General features: G+C 56.3%; 1 protein-coding gene across 1 annotated transcript in view; it reads right to left on the bottom strand.

The window, feature by feature from the left end:
- Nucleotides 1-22864, bottom strand: part of SEPTIN9 (septin 9) — a 74011-nt gene that overhangs the window by 11994 nt on the left and 39153 nt on the right. Inside the window, exons 3-6 of the mRNA XM_075719480.1 lie at nt 6083-6274; nt 1889-2017; nt 1393-1474; nt 578-715 (exon numbers count right to left, since the gene is read on the bottom strand). Coding sequence (XP_075575595.1) covers nt 578-715; nt 1393-1474; nt 1889-2017; nt 6083-6274 — 541 coding nt within the window. The remainder of the gene's footprint in view (nt 1-577; nt 716-1392; nt 1475-1888; nt 2018-6082; nt 6275-22864) is intronic.

Here is a 22864-nt window from a genome sequence, read left to right as displayed (position 1 = left end):
AAATAGAGTGAGATCTGGGCCTCTGATGCTGTCACTTGAGAAGTGCCAGAGCCAGGAGAGCTCTGCACTGAATAAACCACATCCCACTTGCAGACTAGTCAAACAACCTACAAAATACCCTTAACGGGTGAGGGTGTTTGCTCCCTCAGTAGCACAAGGAAAACCGGCTTCTCCCCTTACACAGGCAGGGGCACAGCAAAAAAAAAAAATTATGTTCTGTTTGCAAAGGCAGCCTTTCCGTCCAATTTGAGAGCTCAGTGACTGGTGTCTATCCTTGGTCAAGCAAGCAAGGTGACCAATGTAAAGCAAACAGCTAACTGGAGATCAGGGAGGCTTTGATGGCCCTTCGGAAGAGGAAACACCATGTTTCTCTGGGGTACAGTAGCTCTGCTGCGTTATGGTGAAGGCTCCAGATGCTAGAACCCTAGGAAGGACAGCTTCATGCTGTCCTCAAGCTCCTCAAGTCCCCAGGAAACACGGGAGGATCCCAAAGAGAACCCTCATGGCTGAGCTGCCTGAGACCGAACGCAGGAGAGGGAAGCCCCAAGGGTCTGAGTGAGGACGGCGGGGTACATACGAGTGGCCAGTGGCTGGGATGAAGTATATACAGCAGTGCACCCGTGTGTCGGGGATCCGCTTCTTCCGGTTAATGTTGATTTCCTCCTGCAGGTACTTCTCATACTGGTCGTTGATGAACTTCATGATGGGCTGCCAGCTGCAGGGAGAGAGGAACACAGGATGATGGGTTTGTGTGAGGGATCTGGACCGCCCTGAACCTCCCAACTGGCCTGACTCTGTGAAGCAGAGCCTGCTGAGCTGGGGTTGCTCAGCATCTTACAGAATCCCATAAAATGAACAAACAAACTCAAACCACACTCAAATGTCCAGCTGCTGAGCAGGGCAGTCCCTCAGCTCTTTGCACCCCGTCATGGCACAGGAGCAAGAGCAGCATCAAACTCCACAAAGCCCAGCCCAGCTCATGGAGAGAAGGCACCTTCCACCAGCCGGCCAGGCCAGCCCTGCCCCAGCCCAGGGGGCCATCCTGCACAGACAGCCACTGTCCCAGGGACTCCTGGCAGGGTTCAGCCTTCAGAGCCACATGAGCGAGGTCCGGTGACTGGTCATGCCAGCACACAGCTGCTCCCGCCCTGAACAAAGGTTGTCTCATGCCTGGAACAGCAGGATGTTTGTGGGATCTCACAAGGTCCAGGATCAGCCCCGGGGAGCATGGCACTGTGCTGCCACCCACAACAACTCTCTCCACTGCTCCCCACTGAGCATGGGTGGCACAGGACCAGGCTACAGCCCTCAGCACCAGCTCCAGGTCAGGATGCCCCAGGGCTCGGCCGCCTTCCCTCTGCACCAGTCCCCATGTCAGCACAGCCAGCTCACCAGTTCTCATTGTTGATGTGATCTCCAAAGCCCGGGGTGTCGATGACCGTCAGCTTCATGCGAACCCCCTTCTCTTCAATCTCTGAAACAGAGAGGAAAGCCACTGCGTGAGGCAAGTGTCGCCGGGCGCGCTGGCCAAGCCCACCCTCCCAAAATCAGCTGCAGGGCTGGAGCTTGCTCCCAGGGGAGAAACGCACCTTCACAGCTTCAGGCACAAATCAGCCCTCCAAAGGGATGTAATACCACATCTGCCTTGAAATGCTACCCCCCATGGCCACCTTACTTGTTCCCTTCCATCACAATTAAGTCAATGCTAGTGGATAAAGAAAAAACAGGTGTTTTCTCAGCCCTGCAAGCATCTCTGGATGGTAAAAGCCCCTTCAGAGAGATGAGAGTGGAAGTTTTGTGGAGGTCCACGATCCCCACGAGCCCCCAGAGACACAAGGCAGAGCAGGACCAAAAGCCAAAGCACCAGGTGGGATCTGCAGAGCCTCACCGTGAGTGATGGATTTGATTTCAATGGTCTTGGGGATCCGCTCTTCAGAAGTTGGCTGTACAGATTTCCGGCTGATTTTGGATTTGAAGAGGGTGTTGATTAACGTGGATTTCCCCAAGCCACTCTGACCTGGAATAGAGCAGGATAAACCACAGTCAGCACTCACTCATTTCCGGGCTGTTTTTTCAGGGGCCAGAGAATGGGGATGCTGATGGACTCAGCCTGCACCGGATCTGCAGGAGGGAGGCAAGAGGTGCAGCTGCTCCCCTGCAGCCTCCCTAGCTCAAGGAACAGGAGTCCAGGAGGATGCTGCGGGCAGCAAGCACCTTCCCCGGCTCCAAAGCAGCCAGCTTGCTGGGAGCGAGCAGGACAAGAGCCGCTTCCTTGCATCCAGCTGAAATCACAGCAACCCCGAGGACAGGCAGACACGTCGAGGATGTTTTAAGGGCTGCAGTGATACTCAACAGCCCTGAAGAAGGGCACGGGGACTAGGGAACCCCAGGAAGGAGCATCCTGACACGTCTGTGCCTTTACCCTCCTGCAGCCTCCCCTGTCCAGCTCCACAGGGAAGACCTAGGAGCAACTTGGCAATCTCTTAGCTGGACAGGATTAACTGCAGCAACAGCCTTCCAAACCTCAGCCCTGCAGCATCCACTGCTGCTTCCTGGCCGGACTTGCTTTTGCAATTGGACCAGCTGGCTGCAAGGACCCTTTTAGGCAGGTCCAGGCCAGGAGCTCATCTGAGTTCCACAAACAATGTCCCAGGAAGCACATCAATCAGATTCCACAACTTCAGAAAAAACAGCTTTTACAGAGAAGCGTTTTTACGCGTTGTATCCCAGAGCTGAGGTTGATCCACACAGAAAGGACACCAGCAGCTCTCGACTCTCCAGAGCTGTTGTCCCACAAGCTCAGAGAACAATTTTTCCACAGCAAAGGAAACAGAGAAATTCCTCAAAACCCAGGGAGCAGACACTTGGCTTCAGAGCAGATGTCCCATGCCCCCTGCAGTCACTGCAGAGCTCCTGCACACACCGCAGGGGCCCCTTTGGCCCCATTCTGCTGAGCCATGTTGCAGCCAGCTATCGCGGCATCGCCGCCGGCATGTCCCTAGCACCACAAAGTATCTCTAAGCATGAAGCCAGCAAGGATTTCACCTATGTCCTCTGGGTCCCTGACCCATCCAGGCTGCCAAAGGCACCCAACACTAAGACAATGGTAGGGTCAACCAGCACATCAGCACTGGGCATCACCTCCTGGCCAGGCTGCTCCCTGATCCAACAGCAACTGGGAGCTGAGTTTGCAACACTACCCATGGCATGCTGCAATCCAGTACAGGCAAACCCTGTTCACCAGCCACTATCACAGCTGGGTTGCAGAAGAAACATGTGAACCAAACTGGGGTCTGGTGCTCCCGGTCCTCTGCTGCCTGAAAACACGTGAGGCCAGGCACAAACAGGTCTGGAGCTGCAAATGCAGAGAGCCAAAGTGAAGAACTGCTCACCATTAAATGGAGCACGTGGGGAGAGGGGGAAAGCGGGGCGACGCGCTGCTAGAGCTCCTGGCAGTCAGTCTCCGCGTTTGTGCCTGTCCAAGCCGCCGGAGCCGGACTGCCTGGAAAGGGACCAGAGGCGAGAGCCGCTGGCAGCCACGGATGCGATGTGTCTCTGAACCGCGGCCGCAGGCTGACCCACTGAGTGATGGATGTGGCTGCACCCTGGGGACCCGATGGCTGAGCGCAGGGCAGACCCGCTCCCACCTCCCCTGGTTTGCAGCCCAGAGTGTTTCCCTGAGCTGAAATCAGGCAGGGAAAGAGCGGCTGAGCCTCACTGTGCCTAGCCAGCTCTCCTCTCCTTCCAACTGCTCTGCACCAAAACCTGAACACAAAAGGTGTGCTTTGTTTTTTTTTTTTTTAAGCGCAGACCTTTTTTCTCATCTCCACAGCCTTAGACAACACAGGGCAAAGCTGACCTCAGCCTGAAGCCTCCTCTCAGAGCTTCGGTTAGGCTGGCGAAACCTTTTTGAACAGGGAACCTGATACACAGGGTACAGGATTTTCAAAAAGCCCCATCACAAGGACACGGTGCAGGTAGAGTGACCCCATGCCAGCAGCGGTTCTCAATTCCCACCTCCCGTGCAGAAGTCCTTGCATCTCCCTCCTTGCATCTCCCATCTGTGAAACAGGGATTGCAATGATTTCAATGCAAGGACTCGCAGCTTAGACTGGATGGGAATAAAGGAGCTAAACTAAACCCTAGAAGCTCAACTGTCCCCTGGAGAAATGCAGCAGGACGAGGGCTGGCTGCTGCCTCCCAGCTTCAGCAGCGCATCCCCTCCCCGAAGGGCACCCCACAAGGTGCTGCTTCTCCCGCATGCCTCCCTGCGTCTTCTGGGAGGGCCAGAGCTCGACTTGTTTATGCTGCCATGAATTCCCCAGCCTGTAAACAGTCAGCCCAGAGCCTGCCAAGGGAAGAACAATGTTTTCCAGCCGCGCCGCAGTACAGGCTTTCATACCACACACAGCGCTGCCAAGGCAAAGCCAGGCCCTTTCCTGAACATCCCTCGGCATTTGCAAAGCAGAAAGATGAGGCGCTGCTGTGGCACAGCCTGCTCACGGACAGACGGGTGCCTCTTCTGGCAGGGAAATGGGGGCTCAGCTCATGCAATCTTGCTTGCAGATTCTCAGGATCGGTGCTGCGATCCCTCCATCCTGGGAATGCTGCTCCACTGGCAGCAAAGAGCTGAGTTTGTTAAAGAACGTTGCAAGAACTGGTTCTGCAGTGACCGGGTTTGCAGTCATCTCCCAGCCCGGGGAGCCCTCCCCATAGATCGATTTGTGTATGAAAATACCAAAATGGGAAAGGCAGAGCATTGCAGAGCTTGCTGGGAAGCTACAGCACACTAATATCTCATACAGTATTAGCAAACTCTGGATCAGGCCCTCCTGTAACCCAGAAAGCCCTGCAGGGCTGTGTGGGCTCCTACCCGGTAGACATCCCCACACAAACGTGCAGCCCTACACAACTCCTTGCAGGAGGAAGCGGGATGGCAAGACCCCCCCACCATGCCACCTCCCCTGGGAGATTCAGGCAGGGAGAGCTGCTGCCCGCACAGCCCGGCCCCGAGGAGCACAGCCCAGTTCACACAAGGGGCTTCACAGGACCAGGCCAGACACTGATAGCTGGAAAAATGCAGAAAAGCCTCATTTCTTTCCCCTTTTATACCCTTGCACAGCCTCCCATGGTGCCTACCCAGCTCTCCAGAACCCCCAGCATTTTGCTGGCGAGCAGCTGGTGCAGTCCCTGGCACCAGGAGCCCAGGGGCTGCAGGAGTGCAGACCCCTACAGCAGAAGCTGCAGCCAGAGCAGCAGCGATGCAGCCAGTGGCCTCTAGCTGAAATAAAGCTCCTTCATCCCATCCACCTTGCAGACTCAGAAAGCTAATGCACAGGAGCTTGCAGGCAGCGGGATTTGGACACACAACTTCCAGCTCTCCCTCCCTGCATGAGGACAACTTCTGGGACGCTCTCATTCCCCCCGTGCCACACTGCAGGACCACAGTGGAGTCACCGGTAGCAGAAGCCGTTCAAACCAAACCACCAAGCCGTGCAAACCCTCTCGCTGCTCTTAATTCACACTAGTAAATCACACAAGGCATTTCTTCCCTCGTACTTGTAGCGCAGTTGCACCTGCTGTGTGAGCTGCTCAGCACAATCTCTTAAATACAAGAAAACTCACAAGCAGGAGTTTTAGCTAAATTGCTGGAAATACCAGCAAAGATCAGGGCTCTGGCATACCAGCAGCAGTGCAACCCTTTGACCCCTAACATGCCCTCTGACTGCTCAAACCAGTGCAGGGCTCCCAGGAGAGTGGGCAAGGGAGCTCTCTGCAAGGCTTCGGTGAGTCCCGACACCTCTCGGGGTGTTCCCCTCCGGGACATGCCTATGGGCAATGCACCCCAAGATGCAGGAAGAAGAGCAGGACCATGGGTCACGTCACATCACCAGCTTTAAAGACAGCTGATTCAAGCCAGCTCCTCAGGAGCAGGGTTTGCTGACTCCTAAGGCAAAGACCACAATGCTGAGCCTGAGTTGCTGCTCCTGAGGAGGCTCCAGAGAGGATAAACATCATCGCGGAAGAACAAAAACAACTTGCCGAGCACATTGCGGGCAGCTGGTGCAGGGGGAGAACTCACCCACAACCATGATGTTGAACTCGAACCCCTGCTTCATGGCTTTCCGTCTCATCTGCTCCAGGATGGCATCTATCCCCACATAGCCAAAGTCCGCGGCTGGTTTCTCCGGCCGTGTCGGCGCCGGCTGCTTGGGGCCGGCATCCCGTGGAGCGTCCGTCATGCTGGGTACGTGGCTGGGAACTGCCTCTGGACCTGCGGAGGCAAAGAGAGAGTGGTCAGGGGTGGCAGGCAGTGCCAAGCACACCGGGATGCTGCTCCTGGCAGGGAATGAAAGGAGCTGCCTGTTGCAACCGAAGGAGGAATAAAGCACGTGCAGGGACTCAGGGCACCAGGAGGCTAAGAGCAAGGAGGCACACTGGACCTTCCTTCCCCTGTAATTACATTAAATTTGGGGTTCCCCTTCTTAACTTACTGGATTCACCTTGATCCCTGCCCACATCACCAAGCCTGCCACAGCAAAGGGATGCTGCTACGGAGGGAGCAGGCACACCAGGTCCCATGAGCAGCCGATCCGCCGCTGTGGAGCGGGACCCAGCACTGAGAAAAGTCCTCGGCACAAGCCCAGGAGTTTATTTAGTGAGTGACAAAGGCTTTTAGCAACACGGCCCTGTGCCCAGGCGCTGCCGCTAAAGGCTTGCAGACCTACACAGCCTGCCTGCTCCTCCGTACCACTGTAATTACAGTGCTATGCGGATTACTGGTGAGAATGCCTTGCGGCCACGTTTCAGGGAACTGGATGGCTTTGCAGACACAGAGAAGTCCTTGGCGTCTGCTGACACGTGCCCTCCTTGAGCTCCAGCTGACGCGGTGCAGAGGCTGCTGGCCCCAGCTCGCTTCTCGCCAAAAAACCAAAAACCAATGCATCTGCATCAAAACGGGTCACGCTAGAGAACACCCATGCAGCTTTTGCAATCCTGCTCTAATTCTGCCAATATCTGACTGAGGAACCCAAACCCTTCAACTTCCCGCAGAGACAGGGCGCTTGCCTCCCCTGCAAGACAGCTCCAGGTTAGCAAAGCACTTCAGGAGAAGCAAACATACACCTACTGCCTCATTTAACACCTTCATAACAAAAATCAAGGAACCACCAACTCCCCAAGGCACCAGCCAAGAGCATCTGCTGCCGGGAAGGGCAAACTGCCCTCGATACACTACCGGGCGATGCAGTCTGCTCCCACCCTGCCCCAGCTGCTCCGTGCTGCCTGCAGCAGGCACAGCAAATATCCCGAAGGCAGAGCATGCACAAGCTCAGCCTCATCCTTGCAAGCTCCTGGAGTTATCAGCCGCGCAGGGCAAGCTCCTCTAACGCAGGCATGGAGAGACAGGTTTTAGGAAAAAACACACTTCTGAGAGCCCTGCCCACCCTGGGCTGCTGCTGATCAATGCCCAGGTCCCTGCAGCCACCAGCCTAGGTAAGCATTTTATTTTTGCAAAGCTTATTTATTATTTTTTAATTTTTATTTGGTTATTATTCATTTTAAAATATTATTCTTATTTACAAAGGACTTATTGCAAAGTCCTCATCCTCATTCCTGTTTGAACAGAAATACGGATCTCAGCTCATCTGCCTCACCCCACTGTTATTTCTGGCCTTTGATGAGGTCCTGCCTGGTTTTCCCTCCCTCCCTCCCTCCCTCCCTCGGGATTTGTCTGTAGGAACGTGGCTGGTCCAAAGGGGCTCCTCCAAACACAAGCCCGTCATCCCTTCTCCTCCAGTGATGGGCAGGAGCTGTGGGAGCAGCATCAGACCGGAGCCTGCCAGGGTGTGCAAGGCGGAAGCGCTCATTTCCTGCGAGCACAGCACGTTTCCACGTGCTCAAACATAGGCCAAGCAGAAAAAATATATAAAAATAATAAAAACCAAACCCAGAACTGATCCCAAAGACTACTGTGTCACTCTGAATCCTTTTTTCCAACCCTCAGTCCCGAGCTGTGCAGACCAGCGTTACTCACAGAGCTGCTAGAAAGCAAACACGCCGTAGCTGACATGCGTGGTAGCACCACACTCCTCCCCAGCTTTGCAGCGGGCACACGCGGATTCAGGCTTTTGCACAGCTGGCAACGCACTGCCGCACTGCTCCTTGCAAAGCTGACCTGCCCAGCGCGCCTGAGGTCTCGCCACAGATCCCCAGTTAGCCCCGTTCCAAAACGGCAAAGCCAAAAGTGGAAAAAATCTCTACATACCACTAGGAAAAAAAAAAAAAAGGCTAAATCACGTGGAAAATATGCTGCCACTGGCAGCAGTGCTGGGTTATGCAATGGTTTTAACTCCTGCAGGCACCGCCTGCACACACGGGAAAGCCCGAAGCGCACTGGCCCCGCGGGATGGGAGGGCAGCCTGGGAAATTGGTGTAGGTAAGGTCCAGCAGCATGCACAGAGAAATTAAACAAGCGGAGCAGAAAGCCACCCCCCGCCTGCAATAAAGGCCAGGAGCACCTCAGCACCTCCTGGCTGCTGCTCATCTATCAGGCTCCGCTAACGAGCGGCCAGCAGCGTGCAGAAGGGGCTGACCCCTCCCTGGGCAGGGGGGCATGGAGGCAAACCTGTCCCCGGCACAGGGAGCAGATGCTGTGTGTTGCCTCGCCACGTTGCCTTCAGAGCGACCAGGAGGGCTGGGGACGCCCCAGCCCCCACCAAGACAAAAGCCACAGGAAGCGCGGGGTGATGGCAGGCGGCTGTTCGTCACCACCGAGCACGCAGGCGCGCTGCCACCCGGGACGCGGCCCACGCGGCCTCGGCTTGCCTGGGGGGAAAAAGGGATTTAAAGGACATTTTCTTCTAGCACTTGGCTCCTGTTTGGGAAAAAATAAAATGAAAATGAATATATTGCAACTAGGAGCGTCTGCAGGACAGCAGGGATGCAAAGACACAAATGCCCCGGCGGCACCAGCAGACTCCCAAGGGAAATGCTGCAACGCAGACCTTCACTTTTCTTTTTAGCTTCCCGGCACTGAGCTGGTCTTTGCTTAGCAAGGACTCCAGCTTCCCACTTGGCTCCAAGGGGTTTGTGCCAGCAGAGGCAGGATGCGGCCGAGCCACAGGACCACTCCATGGCACAGGCACAGGGGGATGCTGTGCCGGGCGGCACGGAGCGCTCATGGCAGACTCTTGTCTAAAATAGAAAGATCCTAGAAATAAATTGGAGCAGAAGCAGTGGCTGCCCGAGATGTGCCACAGGCTGATCCTGTACTTGTTTGACCCGTTGTGCTCTCTGTGGGGACGGTGCCAGACCTGCGGCACTCTCGGTGCCAGCATCGCCGAGCTGACCCTTCCAGAGCACTGCACGGAGGGATGGATTAATAAAACACGCAATACTGTCAGAAATCCCTGATGGCCGAGTCCCTGGCAAGAGCAGGATCGGACGTCACACACACACCATTGCTTCACCAGTGCCACCGTAATACAGCTGCTTGTCCCTCCCACAGGGAGGGAGGCTGGGGAAGAGCGCGGGCTGCTCGCTTTGCTGACGGGGGCAGAGCGCCCAGGGCCTGCAGCTCCCTCCAGCTCGCGTGTTCCTGGATAAACATGAAGCACGCGGGAACATGTGCTTGTGCCATATTTAGACTTCCCCTGCCAGGGAAACCCTCTCCACGCGGGCACGGGAGATGTCGAGACCGCCAGGACAGCGCTGCACCGCGCGGGAACAGACGCACGGCTCCAGCCCGGGCGCCAGGCTGACTCAGGACAGCTGCTCCAAAGTTGATTTTGCCAAAGACTCCGGGCTGTTGCGCTGTAATTGATGCGCGTCAGACATGAGCCAAACCCAACATCTGCGAAGCAGCAGATGAAAGGCACCCTGCAGGGAGGGGAGCCCCAGGGAGCCCCCCGGGGAGCCCCCCGCTCCTTCAGCCAGCTGGACGCCGTGCGCGGGCTGCTGTGGGATGGGCTTTGCGAAACGCTGCTGGCGAGGGGCTGCCAGCAAACCGAGGGCTTAGAAATGCTGCACCGATGCCACGCGGCTGCTCTTGCAGCCCAGATCAGCTGCGGGCAGGGGATGCAAACACAGGTCGTGGGCTTGCCCAAGACCCCGAACCCTGGGGCTGGCAGTCCTCATCGAGGACTTGGGAAAGGGATCCGTAGGAGACTGGTGTTTCCAGTGCAGATACACAAAAGTTAAATAACCCTTGCAGAAGCTGAACTGGGAACGACTTGCGTACCCCAGCTCCCAGCTAGACCCAGCAGCTCTACGCTCTGCTCCGGTGTTGCACAGGGCTCGGATGCTGGTGATCGGGAGGGCAGAGCTGATCCTGGAGCGGGGCTGGTCACGGACCTGGTGGTGCTCAGCGGCTGCACGGAGCTGCTGGAGAGAGGCCAGGAGGCTGCACCTCTGCCACTGCCGCCTGCCCCATCTTCCCAGCCGCCAGACTCAAGCCATTCGCACGCTATACAGATGCACGCGCAACCAATGGAGAAATGCTAACACTTGCTGGGTAAATCAAAGAAACGTCCTCGGATGCAGGGAGCACCAAGCATTTGTCGCCTTTTGGTGATTCAGCAGCCGGTTCTGCAGAGCTACAAGCACCCAGAAGACCAGGATGCTGCGGTGGGGATAACTCCCCTTCCCTCCACACAGCAGAGACTGGAAACACCGTGGGCTTCCAAATTTTTTGGATGGGTTCAAGTGAACACAAAAGATTTACAGCAGCGAACAGCAGTATATCAGGGTGTGAAAACACAACCACTTCCCAGACAGCTGAACATCCACAGATGTTTTCAAGGGAGCAGCACAGATCAACTAACCTTTCAATTTTTGGGAGCAGCAATCTTACAAAATTGTGCCTGTAGGGTGTAACAGAGATGTTTTTAGAACCAAAGAGTGAATTTATAACTCCCAGTTAACTACAGCCGGCCAGTGGGACTGCAGCACAGGTAGCCTCCAGGGCCTCTTCCCTTTGCACACCGAGCTGGTGACCATGAGCTATGGAAATGGATCCAACCTGTGGAGGAGGTGGCAAAGCACACAGCTTTCCCTTCCAAGGGGACAGAGGAGTCAGGAGGGAGGGAGGCAGCAAAGCCAGGGCTGGATGCAAACCCAGTGTGGCTCAGGCACCACTGCTTTCTTCAGCTGCCCAGTCAGAGCCACTGCGGGATCCCCTGGTGCTGAACGCACAGGTCCTTGCTGGTCCCACAGGGATGCGTGAGTACCAGGGAATATGAGGCATGGCTCGGTCTAGAACTGGGGAGGCAGCCAGCACCCCGGAGGAGGGCTCAGCCTGGCACACAGAGCCACCGTCGCAGGCCCTGCAGCACCAAACTGTAACTAAGGGACATTTCTATTACTCAACTGCCATCATCTGTGCCCAGCTGGCACAGCCAGGCCCAAGCTGGAGCCTGTCCCTCGCATCCCTGGGCACCAGGCTATGGTTTCAGGCTGGCCACCAGCCCAGGCCCACCTACCAACCAGTTATGTTTCCTTCTCGGCTTGCATTTCCAGCCAGGTGCCAACAGACATGACCCAGAAATAGCAGAGGATGCTTAACTACACTTTGTTAGACCAAATCCACCCAAGAGCTGTCAGAGAAGTGGCCAGGTGCCTCCTGAGAATGCAAGATGCTCCAGGCTTGAAGCTTTTTACTCATGTAGGGGGAATAAATCCATTTTCAGAGATCAAAAAAGGAGGCAGCAATTCCTGCTCTGGACCGAGCGCTTCGGTAGACAACCAGGCAGGGCCACAGTGCCAAGCCATGGGCATGCACTGTACGCAGCTGCACAGGTCGAGCCATCCCCACTCGCCACTTGTGCTTCCATTCTTGCTCACTGCTCCGGAAATGGTCCACCACAGCTCACCCCTCGCTCTTTCATTTACAAGAGATGGATGCTCCAGGGCTCCCTGTCACTGCTTCCCTTCCCTGCTTAACCCTCTGGCTGCCACAGGCTCCGGTCACAGGCGTTTCTGGGCTGGGATGCAGCAAGCTCATCCCAGAGGTCAAACCACGGTGCTAGGTCTGCCCAGACACAACCTCCAGCGCTTGTGAACTGCTGCCTGCAAGCTCAGGCGCAAGCCCCCGTGCCGCCTCGGCGCACCCCAGGTACGGCGCGAGGCTGACCACCGCCCTTCCCCAGCTCAGACACGTGCCAGCCCTTGCAGCCCAGACGGCAGTCGTACATCCTCATTTCTCCAGCCACGTGAGGCAGCAGCTCTAAACCACTTACAGAGACCTGCAAGGAGTTGTTACGCTCTTTTCTTTCTGTTTGCCCCGAGAAGTTTAAATGGAAGATGATGACTGTAAACAACCCCAAGTCTTGCCTGCTCCAGTCTTGCAAACCAAGCCCCAAGCCTCGGGCCCAGGGAGCTCTCTGGCCATGCGGTCCCAACCATCTCCCTCCGTAAGCAGCTTCCCCCAGAAGGGGAGCGAGAGCTGACCCCGAGACCAGCCCTGCCTCGCTGGGGACAACCCTGTCGCAGGGGAACTCTCCCGCACACCAATGCCAGCAAAATCTACTCCATCAGCCGACCCCGCGCAGCGAAACACTGGCGCCCAGGGCGGCCCTTGCTCCCCACAGACAGGCTTGGGGTGCCTGTGTTTGGGGGTCCAAGGACCCACACAGAGCTGATTCTCTGGTGGGTCTGGGGGGGGGGGACCCCCTCCCAACCCCCTGTCCATCCTGGACAATGGTGTTCGGCACAGGAGGGATGCGGAGACCCTTCCCAGCCCCTGGGCAAGAGAAAGCACCTCTCACCCCTGTCACCGCTTCTCTGCAGAGCTCTATGCTTTGGAAACAAAGAGGCAGGCAGCGCTCCGCAAACTCAGCTTGCCCAAAAAGCGCTGCAGGAGGAACGCGTCCCGGCGTGGGCCCCGCACGGGCACCTCGGCACAGGCACCTGGCACGGCTGCGTGTGCCCACCACCGCCGCGCTGCAAACCCAGGGCTGACCTCCCACGCCTGCCCCGGCCGCTGACTTCTGCCACTACGGCACGAAAAAGCAAGCAAGCCAGCAGCGCCGGGGCTGCCAGCACCCCGAGGTACGGGAGTAACCAGTGCTCAGGGAGGGATTTATATCCTGAGGCTTTTAGTTTAGCTTTTTTCAAATTTTTTTTTTTTTTGCCTTTTTTCCTTTGGGTTTTTGTTTTGTTTTTTGAGGGGTAGGGGCTTTTTTTTGTTTCTCTCTCTCTTTTTTTTTTTTTTTTTTTTTTTTTTTTTACGAAGGGCAACTGCGCCCCAGACGCCCCGAGAGCCCGTGTATGGGGGGCAGCGGCAGCAGCAGCGCGGGCGGGGCCGCCGGGACCCCGCGGGAGGTGCCCCCCGGACACAGCCGCTATTCATCCCCGGACAATGCCGGCATCGCGGCCAGGCGGCCGCCGAACAACGGCCCCTCTTGTGGGGCGCAGGGGCCAGAGGGGCCGGGCGGGGGCTGCGGGACGAGCCCCCCCGGCCGAGCCGGGTACCCCTGCCCCGGCACCCCCACCGCGCTCGGGTGCCCGTGCCCGGGGCCCTCCGTGGGAACCGGAGGGACCCCCCCCCCCCGACAAACCGCGCTCTCAGGCCCTGCCCCAGAACAATTCACCCCCCCAAAAAGCCCTTCGCCCCCATCACGGCCCCCTCCGCTGCCCCCCGCCTCCGCAGAGCCCCCGCCCCCGGGCACCGGCGACTCACCCGCGGCGGCGGCGGCTCCGGCAGCCGGCGGCTCCCCGCCTCCTCCCGCGCTGCCCTCCGCCTCCTCCCCCATCGTCCTTCCTCCTCCTCCTCCTCCTCCTCCCCCATCACCCTGCCACCTCCTCCTCCCCCACTGCCCTCCTCCCCCTCCAGCCCGGCCCGGGGGGATGGAGCCTCTTCACGGGAAGTTTGTTTCGCCCCAGGGCGGTTTCCATCCCCCAGCCGCTCCGAGCCTGTCCCGGGCCGGGGGGCTCGTAGAGGTTAAGAGGGGGAAGGTTTTGGGGACGATGCGCAGCAGCACCTCCCACCCCGTCCCCCCACCCGTGGTCACTCCCGGGCCCACGCAGGGGGTGCGGGGGGGGGGGGGGTGTGTGTCAGTGCTGGGGACTTCCACGGGGGAAAGAGCGAGGCTGGGCCAAACTGAGCAGCCCCAGCGCAGCCCCAGCGCAGCCCCATGCCGAGCAGACCCGCGGCCACCCCACTGCTCCAGGGACGAAGGGACGCGGCACGTCCCCAGGCGCTGAGCACAGCCCTTTCGGCACTCAGCGCTCCGGGCTGAAACTTGCCTTTTTTCAAGCATCCTGAAATTCTCCCAGCAGGGACCGAAACCGGTCTCCCGTGGGTGTTAACGTCGCTGACCGTGGGCTCACTTTGCTCTGCAGCTGCTTGAAGACCCCTGGGATGCATCACATCTGTGGGGGACAAGACGGCTGCCTACACCCGCCAGCCTGGTTGCTTTCTAAAATGGTGTCAGTTAAGCTTAATAAAGATATTATCTGTCTCCACAAGCCCTTTCTGCCTTCTATCTTGATCACCAGAGCTTCACCACCGCCTCTCTCCCGCCAGCGGAAAGAAGGGCCCCAGCAGCAGAGGCGAGGCAGCCATGTGCGCGGGGCCAAGTGGGAGGCCTGCACCCCCCGGCCCCGCTCCCGCCGGCAGCGCGAGGTCCCGGCCAGTCCTGATGTGGGTCCAAGCCCCCTCGGTGCTGTTCAGCAGTGATGGTAGGAAGCCTGGGCAGCAGGGGCTCTCCCTCCCTTCACAGCCAACCTGCCTCTTTTGGACCCCTGGTTCTGACATGTTACTTTTACCTATCCTATGATCTGAGAACATTTTTTGCCGCAGCTCCCTGCAGTTCTCAGAAGATCTGCATTCCCAGAGAAAGGCCTGCAGGCGATGAAAGGGTTAAGACAGATTTGCTCGTTTGCAGTCCTCAATACCCAAAGGACTCCATTTCCCATGCACAGCCCACAAGCCAGGGGCTAGTACTTGTCCATCCTTTTTGACATCCATCCTTTTTGACATGTTATCAGCATCACCGGCCACTTTCAGACTCCTGCTCCAGAGGCAAACCCTGCCGCCCATGCCAGCAGCACCGCAGCCCTCTCTGCCCTGCCGTCGTCCATGGCTCTCGCGTGGCTGTCACCTTCCTTCTCCTGTTCTGGACCACCGGCAGTGGCGGCTCTTCCTCTACCCAGCGCAGCTGCCACGTGCCGGGCTGGCAGCAGCCCCTTGCTGCGATGCCCGGCAAGGCTGGCGTGAGCTGCCCTGGACATGATGGGTGCTCAGGCGGGGGCAAGACTCACATCCCCCCACTTCAGCAAGCGGCACAAATACCAATTTCTGAGAAGCCTCCACCTCAGCACCCACACAGGAAACCCAGCCTCGATCTGCTTACACCGCAGCTGTGCGTAGCTTTCTGCTGGATTACACCACTTTTTATGACTTAATAAAGCTTTAACCCCTATCAATGGGCATTAGTGTTTTAATCTCCCTAATCTCCAGGAAAATCCAATGCTAGATGCCAAACCGGGCTTGCCCAAGTAGCAGCTGGGTCTGTTTGCAAGTCACTCCAGCCTTGCATTAGCTGGAAAAAGGCAGGAGCAGAGCCTGAAAGCAGCTCAGCCTGGCTCTGCAAAGCTCCACTGTGCTCACTCAGGTGCTGTGCTTGCACAGGGAATAAAGGGGGGATCTCAGGTGCACGTGGGCTTCACAGATGTGATCCACTCTTCCTGTCCATGCCGTTAAATTAACCACATCTGTAACATTGTGCAGGTGTTAAGCATCCAGCACGGAGTTCACTCGCCCAAACCAAAGTGGCAGCAGAGGGGTGAGCACAGGGTGCTCAGCCACGTGAACCAACACCTTGCTCCTCTGTGTTGTTTTTACACGTCAAAGCCATGGCTGTGTTTTAGTTTTGCCTGTGAGGGGAAAAAAAAATCCCATAGAAAAGTTCCCGCCTTGGTCCCTGAAGCTCTGCAAAGACACTTGAAGCAGGATGAGAGCTCACCGCGTATGTAAGCTGTTTTCCAGATTAATTTGTAGAAAATACTTTGTTTCAACTCATATCTCATCCTTCCCAGAAACAACCCGAGGTGGGGGAGCGAGCAGCTCAGAAGGACAATAAAGTGGCATCCTTGGCCTCAAAGCAAACAAGTACATTGGGCTTTGCTAACCGTGCTTGTCCTCATGAAGGCTGTCGGGTGGCTTTGGGGCTGTTTGCACAGAGAAAGCACTGCCAGAGTGACAAACGGCCACCTCCAGGATTTGTTTATTACAGGAGCATCTCTCCATTCCTGCAAGGAGAGCACAGCTCTACTGTACTTGTTCTCCCACTGCATGTTTCTGGCTACAAGAGCTCGTTCTGCAAACAGGCAAGACCGAGCGGCGGAGGAAGGAAGCAGCCTTACCCTTACAGTGCAGATGAATGGGAGAAGGATTAAGTGACTTGCCCAGGGTCATGCAGAAAACTTACAACAGAGCCAAGAACTGGATCGAAATTCCCCATTCAGAGTTTTAAAATCACAAAGACATTGTTCTTCTCTTTAAAAAAATAATAATCAGGGTTAGGAGCAATTCTAGCGAGGCCCTCTTGCTGTTCTAAGTTGTACCAAGGGACTTGAACTAGCTACAGATCCAGTTCTTGGGCTTACAACTAATCCAAAAAAATAAGGTTTCTGCCTGCCTTATGCAGTCCTATCTGTATTACTTTAGCTGACATCTTTGCAGGTGAAAGCAGGTCCCCATGTCACAGCCACACTGCACAGGGCAGTGGGGACGAGCCCCTGCGTTAGCGCAGGGCTGGCAGGGCTCCGTGGAGAAGGTGGTCCACAAGTGGTCCAGCACTGACGCTCAGGAAAGGTTGGGAGGTAGCGGGAGGAGCAGACCACCAGCGATGGTTTCCATAGTACCTGAGTTTTGGGGAAACCACTGTCCTTTACCTTGCACCAGAAAACTGCTTGGCAGCAGGGCTGGCACCCAGCCGCGTCAGCCCTGCTCCACCCCAGCAGCGCCGCGGCTCCTGCCTATGCCGGGCATACTCTGCCCTTGGCCAGCACGTGCTCCAACTCCAACCACAGCTTTGAGGAATAACTGAGATCTGCAAATGAAGACAGCTTAACCAGGACTAGCCTGCCTGCAAGGGAGACCTCCAGGGCTGCCAACAAAAATGTTCTACCCCAAGCTGCCCAACTCTAAGAAAACGTCAAATCCCTTGAATGCGGGGAGCACGAGCAGGATGTCTTTTCTCACAGGAACGCTGAAGGGACATTCCTAATTTGTACTGCATCGCACCAATCCCCAGTTAAAAGTGCAGCGTTAGGGCTTAGTAAATAATTTCTATTGTTTTAATAGTGCAGCAATGCTGACCGCCTGCAAGTCCCCAATGACTTTGACAGACAGCTGGAAATCCTGCCAGCTATATTTATAATCTCAGATCAATAGTAGAAGGAAAAGCACATCTAGAGACCTTCGTAAAGCACCAGTAAGCTCAATGGAAGGCAGCATGACCAAGAAAAGGATGTGGGCTTGCAGACCAGAAGACCAAAATTTAATTTTTTAACACTGAGAGACACCATCGTTTCCAGCAGGAGCAGAAAGGATCCCCCATTACCAGGAACATTTAAAACCAACCCCAACGCTTTTCTCAGAGCCTGGCTGCAGGTCTGCAGGTGTCACCACCCAGGAAAGGCTCTGGCACGTAGCCACCGTGGTCCCTCCTGAACACGCAGGGTAACTCTCCAGAAGGTCTGTAATGGTAAGACCTACAGAACAATGATATTTCCTTCCTTCTGGTTGTACTGGACTCCCAAGTCTATAGAAGATGTTCTTTTTTTTTCTTTCAAGCTACCTGGCTTTTGGCATTGAGCAGCTTCTCTGAGCAGCCCATGTCAGAGAGACATCTCTGCAGGCATCCCACCAGTTCCTTCATGCCTTGGCCAGGAGCAGGCAGCAGAGCCTGCCAGCATCATTGAACCGTGGCTGTTCTGTTGAACCCGTGCTACACACAGCGCCAGGACCATTCCCGCTCCCACTGCACCAGGAACCAGAGGCTCCTCCAGCCAGACACCTCCAGCCCACTCCCATTCCCTAGGAGGGAAGGAAGGAAGGAATTATTTCACATGCTGCCATCGGCCAGCGCACACAGCTGGCACCATGTCCTTAGCGTGAGTCACCCGCTCCCTGGGGAGGCCGTGCCTCGCTTCCTGCCGTCACATCCCACTCCCCAGGGAGGCCGTGCCTCACTTCCCGGCATTGCATCCCAGCAGCGTCCCTCCAGCAGTGTCCCTTCCTCCAGCACATTCTTCCGCAGGGGATCTGCAGCATTTGCTCCCTTGAGCAGGGAAGGCAGAAGGGTCCTTGCTGTGCTTGAGTAGTCCATCATTTTCCAGAAGGCAATGGGCTTTGCTCAGAAGCCACTCTGGGGTCACAAATATTCGGAAAAAAGCAAGAAAAAAAATCCATTCCTTCCAACATCCCCCTTCCTTGCCGGGGTTTGGCCACGATGTTCCAGTTCGGACAGATGCAAAGCACACACAGCATCTTCCAGGCAACTCCCCCCACACCACAGCTCTGAGCACAGGTTTTGCTCAGCGGGGACCAGTCTGCCTTGGCATTGAAACGCTGCAGCTCAAGAGTCACCAGAAGAACTCTGCAGGTGGCACAGCTTGGCCCCGCTGGAGGAAATGCACTTTGCTCCTTCAGCTGCTGACTTTTCTTTAGGAGCAATCCTCATCCCTCCTCCTCAAGGGCATGATCTACTCCCCGGATACCCCCAGCCAGACTATCACAAAGGACAAGTTACCCTCTAAAGGGTAAAGCAAAACCCTCTGTACATCACCCCGCTAGTATCCCAGAGCCCCACCCCACCAAATCCCCACATCCTGCCCTGCGGAGAGAGGGGGGGCAGGCGGACCTTCTGCGGGTCTCGCATGCCAAGGGGCACCTCGCAGGGGTCCAGCGCTCCTCCACCGCTGCCCTCTGTTTCTCTCACCACCAGCAGCACAGTCAAAGCGGACTCAGCAGCAGGAGCAGAGAATGAGTTTGGTGAAAATAAATCACCTTTGCAAGGGGAAATGGTATGGAGTGAAAAATTCGGCTGCCTGGGTCACTCCACACCTCAAGCAAACTTACTCAAGCAGTTTAAACTCTGTTTCACCCCAAAGTGGCATCTCCTCTCTAGATGGGAAGGTGCCCAGGCACTGGGCAAGGGGATGCTCCAGCACTGCCCAGGCAGTGACAGCCTTGGGGGTCACAGCATCCACCTGACACAAACCAAGCTGCAAAGTGGGTGCTGGGGTGTCCTAAGGGTCCCTGCAGACCTGCACATACGTGCTCATCGTCAGCAGTGCGATGGATAGGAGTCTGTGCAAGCTGCGCATAAAGGGCCTTTCTCTGTCCTTTGTGTGCTTCCCCTTTCAAACATATAAATTCCCTTTGGAGGTAAAGAAGAAAGAATTTAGGGCACCCTAACCTTGAAAAGAAGGAAAACTCCATTCAACTGCCAAGCTGCCAGGCTGTCTCCTGCAGCTTAATTAATAGCAACCCATCCCCAGCAAGCTGCTTGCAGCGCCAGCTGTCTCCTCTGATGGAGGTGCTTTTCTACGAATAATAGTGCTTTGTATTTTGACGGGGAAAGGTCAGGAGGATGGGGGGGAGGAGGACGGAGGGGAGGGAAATGCGTTGCTTCCCCGCAGCTCCTGGTGCTGTGAGCAAGTCCCTCTTGGTCCCCATCTGCTCCTGGGGTGAGATCTGGGAGATGGCGGCACCCCTCCATCAGCCTTGGGGCGATCACGTCCTAACACTCAGCAGAGCAGCGGGGCACGGGGGGCAATTCAGACCTGTAGTCTGCAAGCCCACCACTGCCAGGAGGCCTGGCAAGCTCCTTCTGGTGCCACTTTGATGTGGTCCAGGACCCCCCTGCAGGGAAATCCCTGCTCTGCTCTTACCGGGAGCCACCCTGATAACAGCACAGGATCTGCACTGCAGGCAGCCGGCACTGGGCGCCCCGGCCAGCTCTGCCAGGCCACCAGAAAGGGATGGTCCCTGCTGCCATTTGGCTTTTGCATAAATAAATAAGCCAAGCCGAGGCTGAGAGCAATGTGGATGAATCCAAGGTGATGCAGCAATGCGGCACAGTGGAGGAAAAAAGGTGAAATGGACCCAAGCCCTGGGTGTGCGGCATGAGATGCCAACAGCCACCAGTCCCCAGGGCACAGCCAGGAGATCACCTTCATTTCTGCTCGGCCACGGCAGATTAGAGCCAAGGACCAAGTACCAAACCAAGCCACCTCCCTGGACCCTGGGCAAGGGAGCCGAGGGCTTCCCTGGAGCTGTACAGGCGCCTTCTGCCTGCAATCGCCCTGCTGCTGGCTGGTAAAATTAAGTCCTCCAGCTCTCCTGACAGAACGATGCTCCTGCCCCCCAGCCCAGTGCCAGCGCCTGGCTGGGCACCGGCGCCCCAGGGAGCACCACTGGCACGGCAATTGCTCTCCCAGGAGCACACAAGCAGCTCTCCCGCTCTCGCCAGCTGGCCCAGCCTCTGCCCTCACTGTGACTTTTGTCCCCTCCCTGTCCCACCCACGTCCCTCTGTGCCATCCAGGCAGCCTGGGGCTGCCCCAGCATGGAGAGGGCTCTGGTCCCAGCGCAGGACTGGGGGGCATCTCCCCTTCCACCAGTTTATCTGAAGGAATAAAGAGAGAGAAAAAATGCCAAAGAAAGGCAGCATAAAGCAGCGTTAGGGCAGGTCCCTGTCCCACATGCATGCCAACGCAGTCCCCTACCCAGGCATCAAGGCTTTGCCACTTCAGCCCCGAGCTGCGCAGGGGGAGGACACAGCCCGCAGTGCCCCTGCTTCCACCCACGGCTGCCCTAGGAAAAGGTCCCCATTGCTTAGCAAAGGGCCATTCATCACCAGGGATGAATGTGGGATGAGAAAGGGTTAACCCGCTGCAGCTGGGCCAGAAATGCATCCAGGACAAAGAGAGACTTAATGTCACCCTCATCTGCCCAGGAAGAAGAAGGGGCCTTAATCCGATTCCCAAAGAAAATGTGGCTTTTACAGCCCCACTTGACCAGGCCCCTTCAGCAAGTTTTGCATCCATGGCAAATGTTAACCCAATTTGGGAAGGGGCCAGAAAATGGGAAGAGAAATCACTTTTCCACAAGCCTGTGAGAAGGGAGAGCCGGGTGGAGGCAGCTGGACCCACGCAGCTCCCCTGCAGCAGGACACAGGGGGACGCGGACATCTTATCCTGGCAAGGTCTGATGGCCCTGAAGCAGCCCCAGAGCAGCCAGACCTCGGCATCAGTTCTCATGTGATTTACCAGGGACTGGAGAAAGCACCACTGGTGAATTCCCACTGGGTGATGCTCAGCTGCACCCCGCCGTAGCGATCACCAATGGCAATAAGGGCGCACGGGAAGGGACCCGCAAGCATCCCGACACTGCCCGGCATTTTGGGGACCACATCTCGGGATGATGAGGGTGAGCCAGCATGAGCCGGAGAGCTTCAGGGTGTTAACAACAGAGCTCTGCCTCTTTCCCGCAAGGATGGGGACCCCAGGGAACAAAGCCAGGGATGCTGCTGGGCAGCAGACGGTGCTCACACCTGCTACGGATGCGGACAAACTGTCTTCACCTTCATCTCCCAGCCAACACCCGGGCACACGTCCCATGGTGCTGCGTCCCTCCCCGCGTTACAGTGCGGCCCTGACAGCGACACCCCTGCAGCAAATGGGGTTTGCCAGCCTGGCCCCTCTGCCACGGCTCCTTCCCACCTCCCCAGCCCCATGCCCTCCCGTTACTTTGAAATGCCATGTGCCCACTCCCCACGTGCCCACTCCCCATGGGGTTTTGGACAGGCACTCCTAGGATGTCGCTGAGCTGTTATTTGCAAGATTAACTCTTTCAGTCCAGTTTTTGTTATTATTTTTTAAATGAACAAGCTAGCTTTACTGTAAACTTCTCCACAAAGCACCTACCAAATTTTAGAGATAAATGAAATAAAGTCTAGTTGTATTCAGACATAAAGTCACAGCACCCAGCAGGCATAATCCCAGGAGAGCTGTCCTTCCCTTTCCCAGCCCAGCCTTTCCCGCGTACCAGAGCAAAGCTCAGACACATTACCCAAGGATCAACATCTCCAGCGTGGGTTTCACCCAGCCCCAGTGTAGCTTCAACAGGGCTGGATGCGGCATCATGGCCATACGGAAATCACAGCATTTAAAACCATAGGCTATAAAAATTCCACCGTGCTCAGAGAGGGGAAGTCTGGATTCCCTATGGAGAGGCATCCAGGAACCGCCGCTTCTGGGTTATTAGCTACCAAGCCATTAGACCCCGCCGCATCTGCATACCTCGAACTATGGCTAGCATATACTAGTGAGAATATACGCGCTTAATGGCTGTGAGGTTAAACATATTCAATACACCACCATCGAGCTACCCACGAGCCGCACCGCCCCACAGGTATTTTGCTCTCAACATGGAAAATCATGGGCTGCAACTACAAAAGCATGGAAGGGGTCACAGGTCCCAGGGCTATCACACTCCTCCACGTGCTCCAAACATATTTCTTCTATCCTGACACGTCCTTTTCTGCACTCAGAATGTCCTTACAGCAGGGCTGTAAGCAGGGCACATGCCCTCGACGGCTGTACTCCTCCTGGATGCTACATCCTACAATCTGGAATCACACTTGGATGGGGCAATGGCACTTAGGGGTTCACATATAATTGTAATTCTTGGTTTTTTTGAGGGTGGTGCCTGAGCTGCCGCTCCTCTCAAAACCAAAGCTCAATCAAGCGTTGCCTGCACATGCAAATCTCCCATCACCCAGCCCAGGCCCGCCTATCTTGCAGGGGAATTTGGTCAAACGAACTAACGGTCGTTAGCACCAGGGAACCCAG

The sequence above is a fragment of the Pelecanus crispus genome, chromosome 12, assembly GCF_030463565.1.
Source record: "Pelecanus crispus isolate bPelCri1 chromosome 12, bPelCri1.pri, whole genome shotgun sequence".
Classification (NCBI taxonomy): domain Eukaryota; kingdom Metazoa; phylum Chordata; class Aves; order Pelecaniformes; family Pelecanidae; genus Pelecanus; species Pelecanus crispus.
Note: the sequence above shows the minus strand (reverse complement) of the source record. Positions and strands in the feature narration are given on the sequence as shown.